Source organism: Mauremys mutica, chromosome 12, assembly GCF_020497125.1.
Source record: "Mauremys mutica isolate MM-2020 ecotype Southern chromosome 12, ASM2049712v1, whole genome shotgun sequence".
NCBI classification, from domain to species: Eukaryota; Metazoa; Chordata; order Testudines; family Geoemydidae; genus Mauremys; species Mauremys mutica.
Genome location: NC_059083.1, coordinates 72,737,861 through 72,750,101, shown reverse-complemented (window position 1 = coordinate 72,750,101; position 12,241 = coordinate 72,737,861). Strand labels below are relative to the sequence as shown.

Below are 12,241 nucleotides of genomic sequence, written 5' to 3'. Positions count from 1 at the left end.
ATCCAAATTTGTGTTATATCAGGTCACGTTATATTGGGGTAGAGGTGTAATTAGTGTTTTCCTGGAACCATACCCGCAGTGTAGGTTAGTTGCCATTATGAAATATGGGTTTGGCACATTAATAAAGGTGCCTGGATAAGGGCTGATAATAAACCTCATAAATCATAAACCTAAATCACCCTTCCAGCTCATGATTCTAGACTAAGTGTAAATGCTACAACTATCTGAACTACACTGAGGCTTTTCCTAGTGGCTGTTATGCTCAAATGTGCTTTCTTCTGATGAACCTACGGTAATGACTGATTAGATTTATTGTTCAGTTGATAACTGCTGAAATATTCCACTCTGAATTGCCAGTCAAAAGGTGAAAGGGAGAGCGGGAGTGGCGGGTAGAATATATATATATATACACACTCACAATCTACTTCCAGAATGGCACGGACAGATTTAGTAAGATCTTTGGCTTCTGCTGCAAGGGTTGCTGTGACAGTACGTCCATTCCTCCCCAGTCGTGCCAGGAGTGTTTTGGTAGATAATGTGCCTCTTTGGTCACTGGAAGGAACACACAGCAAAGAGATCAATTGTCTAAGATTACAAGGGAAAATGTTCCTTTTAATAAAATAAAACAGGCATCCTTTCACCTTGTAGAACACATCTCTTGGTTGATTTTAGTCTCATTCCAGTAACAAACAAACAAAAAGAATTATGCTACCAAATTCAGGAGACTTACTGTGACCCTAACAGCACCCCAGTGTCAGAGGGCAAGGAGCTCCCCAGTATCTAGCTGTGAGTTTCAGCAGAACAATTCAGTGTACCCCAACTCACTAATGTCATAATCTATATCTAACAGCTGTAGGGTCAGGTATCATTGGAAAACTAATAACACACTGACTGTTAATATTCTTGCATAGTGTATGTACGGTAAACCACAAAGGACCACACAGTTGTGCTGGAAATATGGGACTAAAATGTTTTCAAATCAGACAAATGGGGACTTGGTACACAGGTTTTTCCCAGACAAAGGAAAGGCTGAAGCCTCCATCCAGGTGCAATCATAATCAATGGGTTATTCATTTGTATATCGGAGGTTGCAGGAACAGAGCAACTTGCATTGTAGCAATCACCAGTCGGAGTCTTATCCTCCAGACCCATGACTCCTTTACTTGGCATGAACTTTATCTGGTGGTGCACCCTTCAGAAGAATATGTTTCAAAGGTTCATTGAACTATAAAAGAGAGAGTAAAGCACCTTTATGTTATGCTTCACCTTAGGAGACAAAGAAACTAAGCAATGTGATCTTGTGATGGATCCTGACCAGTAAAAGTTGGAAAGGAGACCTGGGTCAGAGAAATCATCTTTAACAAAGACTGTATTTTACTAGATTAAGTTTTAGTCATTTAGATGCATGTTTTGACTTTTATTTGCTTGTCGCCATTTCTACCTTTATCCCTTTTATGTGGTATCACTTAACTTGTGCCCTTTTGTTAATAAATTTGTTTTATTTTTACTATAAAATGTCTCAGTGCTGTGTTTGAAGGGAAGGGTATGTTTACCCAGTTAAGTTAATAAGCTGTAATGTACTGTCTCTTTAAAAGAGCAGCAAACTTAATATCTTCTGTGAATGCACAGTGGTAGGGGCTTTGAGTACAGGGAAACATCTCTGAAGAGCTCGGAAGCTTGAATTCACTGATTGTTATCAGCTAGGCAAGGTTTGGACCAGTGGAGCCTTGAGAATTTTGACTGGTGAGGAAGACAGAGTGATATGGTAGGGAGCTGACACACAGTCTAATCTCTAGCAAAGCTCACTCTAGCTGAGGCAGAGTTAAAACAGTGGTTCACAGCTCTGGATATCCCCAGCAGTGTGTTACACTTACCCAAAGATTATACTGGCTTCTGTACTCAGAATCTCCTATGAAAACAGGGTATATCAACTTTGTAAAGAATGAAATGTTACTATCTCTGTTAGTCAAATACAATTCCCATTGACCTGACTGGGATTAATGCATAAATACATAAGGGTAGAATTTGTTTGCTACTTAACAGGCATCCATTACAGCCTCAGAGCTTGATCCTGAAACTGTCAGTGAGACAAAACCCCTGATAATTTCAGTTAAACAGATCTGATTTTACTAGGAATTTTGCGTGAATAAGGTTTTCAGGATAGGGTCCTAGTCTTGAACATGAACAAGGAGAAATCTGCTTTGTGAGACAGGATAGAATTTTATTGGTATTTTAAGAGGCCAAAGACTTCTCTAAATCCTGTTAAATATATCTGAGCTGCAGCATTTTTTAATTAACGTAATTGAGTTTACTTTCATACAGTTTAGATAAATATGGTTTCTCTGATTACAGGCTTGAATGCTTCTTGCTGTGTAATAAAAGCAGGTAGTGCTACTGGAGTTTGCTAGTACAATCCTCATGGTACACAAGGTTATACCAGTTGCCATATTTAGGCTCAGGAAGGAATTTTTCCCTCTGGCAGACAGCCCTAGCCAGTGGCAAGAGGCTATTCCCTCTCCCTTATTTCAGGCACTATGTGGCAGGTAGCTGATTATCTCATTCGTAAGCTGTTTGATGCAGTGGGCCAAGCGTTTTCTCCATAGCCCTGTTGGGGGTGGTTTGATGATGTTCTGACATATGCGAATATGCACATTTTTCTTTTATTCCACCTTTGTTGGCAGGGTCGTTCACCACATAAATGGTGCAGGAAGTAACCTTGAAAGTCCTCCTAACCAAAATTTAAACTCTCAGAAGAAACGGAACTAGATAAATGTTGGTGGTACTAACAGTGGTGATGCTACTTCTTACTGGACATAGGCGAGAGGCAGTCTCTACCAAAGAGCCTTACTCTTTGCATGGGGAAAGAATAAGGTGGAAAGCTGTACCAAGGGATATAGTGTCTTTGGTTGATGGAAGCATGGAGATGCCCACAGGTGTGCTGGGTCTGTGCTGGTTAATTGTTTTATCTTCAAATTGTTAATGTAATTTGCAGCCCTGAAACCAGTGTTGTGGTTTTATTTCCACTGTTCATAAAAGTGGCATTCAGAAACGCATGGGAGTATAGAAAGAAAACAGCTAAGACTTAGGGTGAGTTGTTTGGCGCTTCTAACCCTGTCACAAAATGTTTTCAATGATAACATGTATTCATAGAATCATAGAATATCAGGGTTGGAAGGGACCTCAGGAGGTCATCTAGTCCAACCCCCTGCTGAAAGCAGGACCAATCCCCAACTAAATCATCCCAGCCAGGGCTTTGTCAATCATTTCACCACATTACCTTCAATAAAACAAGTTAAGTTTAGGTTTTCTTACCTTAAATTTGACAAGGGGATGGAGTTGTCTGCTAGTACTTCATGCACAACCTGTTGGCAAACAATCAAAGAAATGAATAGTTAATGTTTTATAAGCTTCACATACTATTTTTGTTGCTTTGGCATCTACTTAAAGATCTTCTGTCTCCCTGAAAACTTTGTACACACAATTTGTATTCCTAGCCACAGGGAATGAGCTGGGGTCTCAGTTTTCTTCTAATGGACCCTAAATAATTTTTCATGTGGACAATATTCTATCAACCCAAAGCATCTCAGCAAAATTTATGCAAATATGAACAATATATTGTAAGACACTTTTCATATGGATTTTACTCTATCTCCCTAGCCACAGATCTTCTTGCAGAAAGGCTAGTTTGCTAAATCAAAAAACATTTTCCTATGGGCAGCCCATAATGTAAGGATTATAAAATGAGAAATTTCTCAGTCTCCATGGAAGTAAAATTGTAGAGGCAAATAAGGTATATTGCTGAGATATAAAAGATAACACTTCAAATGACATAATTTCCCCCCCAAGGAACTCTTTTGTATAAGCCTGCGATACCTTTCCCCCATATCTGACATTCAAAAACAAAGTCTGGGAGATTTTCTTATATTGGCAGTCAGCATAGGGGAAGAAGCAACAACAATTTTAAGCTGCTTGAAAATTATAACATACAAAATCACCCTATTTTCACAGCAAGGAGCAACTGAGGTCCACCATATGGAGGAGACAAACACGAATTGGACAAAATTAATTAAAACACATCCGTGTTGTGTGTTTATGATCTATACGTCCATGTTATAAACCTTTCTACTATGTGAAATAAATATATGAGTAGACCATATCCTCAGCTAGTATAAAGTGACACAGCAACACTGACTAACTGGCTCAGTATAAAATGGTGCAGAACAGGCTGAGTTGGATTAAGCATACAGCAACCTAAAATTCTGTTTTTTTTAACGTTTTCAACATAACCTCTGTTTACCGATGTATATCTGCCTCTTAATTTTGCAAATGGGCATTAATTTTACCATTTCCAGATAAAGAAACTTGATCTCTAAATGCTAAGATCATAGGTTTTAATGCACAAACAAAAGAACGTTTGTTACAATTAGGCACACAGCAACAATCGAAGGACTCAAAAATCCCGACATGAAATTCTGCCTTAACCCGTATTTCAGCAGGTTGTATAAGCTGTGAATGTTTTTTTCAAACTACAGTTTTACACGTTCATGCTTAATTTATCCTATTTCCTTAGATATAACAACACACATCTTTTCCCAAATAAAACGCTGCTGGGAACAACAGTGCAAAAAAGTTACCTCTACAAACTGCAGCAGTTTTGCAGTGGCCACCTCAAAGGTTTTCCTAGCCGATTCTGATTTCCGCAGCTGGCAGTCAAGCACAGTAATTCTCTTTCTTAAATCTTGAACACTATCCTGTGGAAGAAATTCAGTTAACACTATCTAATTCATTTCAAGACTTAATTTTATTTATCCTATTTGTTATTTTTCAAACTTTTTGAGTGAACAGTGAAGGTGATGGGGGTTCTCTCTCCAAATTTTAAGGGAAGAGGAAGCAAATACTGTTTTACCAAAAGGATCTTGAAGGCCCTAATATTGCTTTAAAAATGCACATGATGTTTAAAATAAAATCTGAATTCAGAACTTGAGAGATACTGTAGATTTTAAAATGTCATCTCAGCAATGCTTTCCTTGCATCCCTAGCCTAGCACTCTTTATCTCCTCCATGTCCAAGTAACTGAGGGCTTATCTATGCCACGGGAGCGCTCCCGCGGCAGTGCTGTACAGCTGCAAGTGCAGCCATATCCTTCATCTGGTTCAGTTGTTCATGGGACATGCATGTTGGGAATCAGGCTCCTGCTGCGATCGAGGTGCTGTCAACAGACTGCAGCCACCACTTCTCTTTTTACAACTTTTTTTTTTTGTTCTTTTAGAAAGGGCATCAGCCTGGGGCTGGATCCCCCAGCAGTCCACAGTGCTGATTTGATCATGGTGGGAAGCCCAGGTCTCCATTCCTTTTTTGAATTATTTTAGAACTCTGAATTACATAGTTTTTTGTTCAATGTTTAATTACTACATTAGGATCTCACCAAAGCAACTAGTAACTCTGTGGCAGGTCTTGAATAGAGTTAAACCGCTCAGATTTTTCTACATGCGTATGTGTAACCCATCGTTCAGTATTTGTTACATGTCCCCCTTTGTGCCTGATCCACAGAGGATGAGAGTCTGGTACAGCCCCATCAACAGAGGCTGGCTCTTTAGCTCGAAAGTGTTCAGTCTCTGGTGGTGTTGGACAAGATGGAGGCCACTATGTATACATGGGCACATTTGTTTGCTTGATCTGTGTGCTAGGCAGAGGATTAGGCACAAAATACCTCCCAGTAAAAGGGAAAGAAAATGCCAATCTCTACAAAGACAACGGTTGACATTACTGTAGGTGCACTTCTCTTGAAGCCCATCACCTGAATACAACCTACTATAAGATATGCAACTACTAAAAAGTGCTGTTACTAATAACTATATCTTTATTAAAAGCAAACACACACACACACACACAGTTTTATGTGGCAGAATCCCCATTATTCTGACTATCAGAAAGTCTGCTTGATTAGAAAGTTTCTTTTCTGTAATGTATATCACACTGTTCACTACTGGAAAAGGAGATGCTAAGCCTACTTAGGGAGGATTTTATTAAATACAGCCAACTGTTGCTGCTTTACTAAATACAGTTTTGGTTTCCCTGGCTTACAGATGTTATCAATAGGCAAAGTGGAGCAAACCTCTTCTTCATGTACTGTACCTAAAGAAACAAGGTGAACTGATCAATATCTCTTGCTTACACTACCAGTTGCATAAATTAAATTTAGAAGAGCACTTCAAAGTATGCTACTTAAGAGGCCTTATTCTCTACTGCCTTGCTGCTGTACAACCACTCACACAAAGTGGGAGTAAAAGGCTACCAAACTGGAATAGTAACATTTTACACCAACTTATTTTTTTAAATCGATCAGGTTTATTATGGTAATGCCTAAGGACCAGCCAAGAATGAGGCTTACTTGTGCTAGGTACTGTACCAAAACAGACTAGTAGACAGTCCCAGCCCTGAAGAGCTTCCAACTTCGCACAAGTACAAGGGTTTAATCCTGCACCTGTTGCAGTCAATGGGAGTGTTACCACTAAACAAGATGGGTGAGGATCAGGTCCCAGGTCAGATTTTTGAAAGCACTCAAGTCCAGATTTTCAAGCATTCATGTCTGTGACCAGATTTTCACGAAAGTTTAGCACCCAACATGCATCAATGTGCTGAGCGTAACTGAAAATCTGGACACTGATTTTGTGCTTAAATGGGAGCTGCGCTCTTTTGAAAATCTGGGCCTAAGTGATCACACAAAGAGTGCACAAAGCAGTGAAGTATTAGGTCCATGCACTTTATAGCTCTTGTAACACAGGTTTTGCTTTTTTAATACTGAACTAATTTTCACACTGAAAATTTCAGCAGGCCACCCTTATTTTAAATTATTGGGCATATCCATTTTTCCATGGGTAAACTAGGTAACTACACACACACACACACACAAATTCCAATTATTATTGTTACTGGTTTTTAATCTGTATTATTGTAAAGCCTAAGAGCCCTACTCATGGTCCAGGACACCACTGTTCTAGGAGCTGAACGAATAAACAGAACAAAAAGGAAGCCTCTGTCCCAAAGAGCTTACAATCTAAGTTCAAGAAAAGAGAGACGAGATGGATATAGACAGACAACAGGGAAGTACAAAAAAACAATGCACAATATATGTCAGCATGAAAAATGGATTCCCAGTTATGGAGGTTCATTAAAAATTGTCCCAAACTGTTTTATTCTAAATTGGTCTCTAAAAATCATAATATGGTGGCCTCGAGTGTGAGGCTCATTTGTATAACCTTTTTCATTTAAAAAAATAATCAGATTTAGGTCACACTAATGTTGTTTGTCTCTTTCAAATAATTAACTTGAGTAAATCTGAATGTATTCAAGAATAGTCCTGACTTTTATTTTATTATTTGTGCATCACTGAGAAACAGGTTAGAAATACTAACAATACGCCAAGTGTAAACAACAAACACACTCACTGAAGATACATCTGCACTGATTTAAAACAGAAACCAGGCAAAAGCTGAAACTGAACATGTGTGAATTTGCTTAGGAATCTAAAATATCTTTCAATCTCTCACACTTCCTTGAAAGTTCTAATCAACCACAAAAATGATTTTTCTTTGCCTCAACTTTTAGGACATATATTAGTAAATTTTAAAACAAAACAGAAAACCAAAATATTCAGTGTTTTATACTTTAAGGCTTGAGATGTGCCATATTGACCAATGACCCAAATAAGCTGCTGGCTCTTGTTTTTCCAACCTAAAGATATCTAGATAAAGGAAGGCTCGTAGCCTTCACATTGCCCCCTTCACTACGCATCATTCCAGTTATTGAATAATACAAGGCAAAACAGTGACCTACTTTAGAAGAGCAGATGAAAAGAAAATGAAAACAGGATACATGACAACAGCAAGGAAACCATGGTAACTATGAGAGATGACTGTTCCGCTTACTTTATTTTGGCCAGAATGATCAGTGAGCTGAGCCTTCAGCTCTGTAATTTCAGCCTCTAATAGGCGGATTATTTCTTCATAATCCATCTCCATTCCACGAGCCTGCCTCTGTGCAGCTTCTGCAAGATGAATCCTACTTCGCAGGGCTCTTGCCTCTTCCACTGCTGCCTTGGCTTCCTATAAAATACAGACAAAGTGAACAATTCTCTGATTTAGGTAAAATGTTGCTTTTGGCATAGGACTTAAATTTTGGGACTGATGATTAGAAAGTTCCATTTTTTTCTTTTTAAAATTTGTGGTGTGAAAATAAGGGGAAAAGATTTTTTTTTTTTAAAAAAGAGAGAATTTTAACAACTGTAAAGTAAGACAGCCCTTTCCTTGACATTTAACATTTTAATGGACTGTATTCAACAAAAAATAATGTTCAGTTTCTACAGCAAAGGAGACCAACAAAATCTAAAGAAATCATGACCACCAAACCAGGTTCTGAGTTCTAGTACACTGATATAAATCCAATGGAGGTGAAAGTGATTTAACACCAGCATATCTGACATTCATAATGAAGCCCACCATCTCCACACCAGAGGAAAGCCTCCAATTAATTACAGGTATCTGGCTTTCTTATTATTGCCTGAATCCAATGAATCAGCCCACAGTTTCCACAGCATTTTTTGTATGAATTATTAACCTTGGTGTCCTGGCCAAATTAAATTCCTTTAAAAATGTATTGCTTGTTGTTTCCTTCCAGTTCTTGTATTCAACTCTTTACTCCTGTATTATTTAAGGAGAGCTTTCTATATAGGAGCCATAGGAAAAAAGAGGAAAGTAGACATAGGAGAAGGCAAGGGAAATTTTATGGTATTTTTCCAAATAAAAAACATTTGTGAACTTTTTAAAATCAAGGTAGATAAATTATTCCCTGCTTACAAAAACAGCTGTGAAAGAATGTAACAGTTACAAAACTTAAACACAGAGAAAAGTGTGGAGATTCTCAGTTAAGTTTGTCACTGAATATTAATTCGCATTAACGTCTGTTAATTTGTAAATTGAGTATTGTTAAATTAAGGGCCTGATCCTGCAAATCTTTACTCATGCAAGTAGCCTTTCAGACTTGAGCGGGACTACTTTCGTACTCACATGATTAACTGTTTGAAGGATTGTGCCCTAATTTACAAATTATACATTAATGTGGCCCCTAAGTATTTAAACATTTTTTTCTATATTCGCCACCACCCCATAGAACCACAAACCCTCTTCTCCTCTTATATTGGTGGAAATCAGCAGTTACACTGAAGTGATTGGAGCTACACCAACATGAAAACCATGGTCAGTGAGAAAAGAATCAGGCTCTGTGTCTATCTTTCTGGCTGAGGCCAGGAACAAACTGGTGAGGTAATAAATGAAGATTCCATTCAGAGTCAAAGCTCTCTCAAAGGAGTCCCTTTTTAGAACCAGATCCAGGCCTTTCCACTGAGTTCCATGGGAGCTGGATCAGACCCTCAGTCCCCCATTCTCAATCAAGTTGGCAGAATCACAGTTTTTGTGCTGTAAACAAAAAATGAAACATCCAATGTGGTATTTTGAGGCTTCCAATGAGTGAATCCTTGAAAATTTCCCTTAAGGAATTAGGATTAACTCTGTGATTGTCTGATGTTCACTTCACAGATCAGTGGCCACAGATGTAGTCTGCTACTGAATCAAGCCTTCAAATGCAATGAAGAATTTCATGCTGTTGTGGGCTGTTCCTAATTAAACTTGAGCATTTTGTGCAGCATGTGTAGATGAAATAGGCAGTTCAGTGAATCATATTCAGAACAAAAATTACCTAGCTAAATATATACATTAGCTCTTCATTTAAAGTAAACCAGCTTTACAAAAATACAGATATAACAAAAGGGATAAATCAGAGAGAGAGAGAGAGAGAGGAGATTGTAAATCTATATCTAGTTTTGTGGCTAAATCTGGTGCAAAATAGTTGTGTAAACCTTGGTGTCCTGTTTATGGCAATAATAGTATTCCATCAAAAAGTTTCTATGACTTTTCAAGTGGATTCAATACTCTTCTTCACTTCCAATCCTAAACTGCTGTGCTGTGTTGCTGTGGACTATTCATCAGCCATGATCCTTCCCACCACAGTGGTGAGTAAATAGATTCCAATATATTATACAGTACAAGATCTGAGTTCTATTTCTGCTGGAGTTTTCTCATTGACTTCTATGAGAATATTAATCTGTGGATCAGTCTGCAACGGGCTTTGGGATGAAATTCCCATTGAATGCTCTAATTCCTCTGAAAATTCTTCTTGAAGAACCTCCTCCTACAAAAATATGTATCAAATGATACTTTATATTATATATATTATATATATATGCAGCATCACTGGTATAGTGGACCTTAATGTAATGAAATTTACTGAAGATATTGCAATGCTCTTCCCCAAATTCTTTGTACAGCTGTCAGTAGAATTAAAAAACAAAAACAAGCAAATGGCATTCACCGTGCTATACCAATGCCGTTAAAACTTAAAAATTTTAACTTCCTTCTAAGTTTCATAACAAAACAGACACTCCCAGAGAAAGAAAGAAACATGCAGTTTTATCAGAGACAAGTTTCTAATTAGTTCAACACACCGTTATCTACATCAGTTAATCTGCTCCCTTACGTTTTAGAACTCCCAGGTTAGTCAGTATATCCTTCAAAGTGTCAGCTTTAGATCAAATAAGTTGCTGATCAAAAAGAAAGATATACACTGTATTTTGTGGTTCACTTGAACCAAAGCAGCCACCCATAGTTCTCCTTAGCTTCTTATTAATCTGGAAAATATTCCCAATTTATATGCATTTACTGAACACCCTTATTAAAGGTCAGAACCACTAGAATACTTTCCCTGCTTTTTAAATTAAGACATCCAGGTAAAAATTCTTCAAAGAAACATTTATCTAGGATGCTTAGCTCAGTACCTTAAAGGTTCACCTAGCAAAAACCCTTCTCTACTACATGCAATGGGGACTGTATTTGCTCTGTGAGGCCCAAATCCTGCAAAGCAATATGTGCAGATAGCACCTTTTGACAACACAGTGCTCCAAATCCCATTACTTTGCAGTGCCATCAAGTAGCTCACTATCTTCCCAATTCTATATCCACCACAGTGCAGATTAGAGCATCTTTGGAGCTGCTTTAACCGGTGCTTCTGGCAGTGGTCCCCAATGATGGGGATAACTGGAGAGCAGCTTGCTCTAGTCACCCCTTCTCCTGGCTCCTGAGTTGGTTTTGTGAAGGAAGGGAGAATCTACATCTGACTCTACAGCTGCTGGTGTCTCCCCAGTGCCTGGGAGATTTCTTTCAGGGAAGACTTGGCAATTTCCAACCCCTTTGTGCCATCACAGCAGTGCAAAGAGGAAGTAGCAGGGCATAGAATTTGGTCCAATGTCTTTTTGTATATACTGTATTCTGTCCACTGTTTGCATATTCACAGCTTGCAAGTATTTACATTTTGGTTCTAGCATGGTAACATCAGTTTCTGGTAACAAGCTATGCTGACCAATTAATGAGGTGCATGGTGAAGAGGGAGCACGTAGGCTTCTGATATTGTAGTTGCCAAGGTGAAGTGGCCTGACAACATTGTGAACCATGTTCTATTTCTTCCTTAGATAAAATCTTCCTGTTTGACAGCTGAATTAATCTGTTTAGTACTCCAGCTTCCAAAAACAGTATAACTAACACTGAACACTCTTCCTTGTAAAAGGAAGATGTTCCTCTAATCTAACTACAAATGTGATTCAATAAAAAGCTGGCAGATAATATTCAAGTATGTTTGTTTATTTATTTGGCTTTATACAAATCATACACAAAAAAGCATCTATACACGTCTTTAGTCTTTTTTGTCATGCATTAAAAATACAAACACTAATGAAAACAAAAATAAACCCAACAACTTCCTTGAAGACAGGGGGGAAAATAAATCATGTCCCAGCTCCCAAATCTCAGGCACACAAGTCCCAACCTTCAAAGCACCACCACCCTGCCCAGGAAAAGACAAGAGCTTTGCAGCATGCCAAATCTGGTCCATTTTGGACAAAATTCCAGAACTGAGGGCAGTCATAGAGAACAAGCTGTCAACCCTCTCATCTACCGAGGGTGCGCCAGCTTAAGTGCCTCTGCTTTCTCAACTGCGGCAACATATCACCGTGAAAGATGTGGTCCCTCAGGCAGGTAGGTCCCAGGCCATTAAGGGTATGTCCAAACTGGAATAAAAAACTCGCAGCAGAGTTTGTACCAGGTTGTACCAGGTCAGGTTCACAGGGCTCGGACTG

At 38.6% G+C, this 12,241-nt stretch overlaps 1 protein-coding gene across 5 annotated transcripts in view; it reads right to left on the bottom strand.

The window, feature by feature from the left end:
• Window positions 1–12,241, bottom strand: part of STXBP4 (syntaxin binding protein 4) — a 129,207-nt gene that overhangs the window by 58,516 nt on the left and 58,450 nt on the right. For all 5 annotated transcript variants that reach the window (XM_044982666.1, XM_044982664.1, XM_044982667.1 and 2 more), the window contains 4 exons: window positions 7,929–8,105; window positions 4,635–4,751; window positions 3,313–3,362; window positions 419–552 (listed from right to left, as the gene is read on the bottom strand). In XM_044982666.1, the coding sequence (XP_044838601.1) occupies window positions 419–552; window positions 3,313–3,362; window positions 4,635–4,751; window positions 7,929–8,105 (478 nt within the window). The remainder of the gene's footprint in view (window positions 1–418; window positions 553–3,312; window positions 3,363–4,634; window positions 4,752–7,928; window positions 8,106–12,241) is intronic.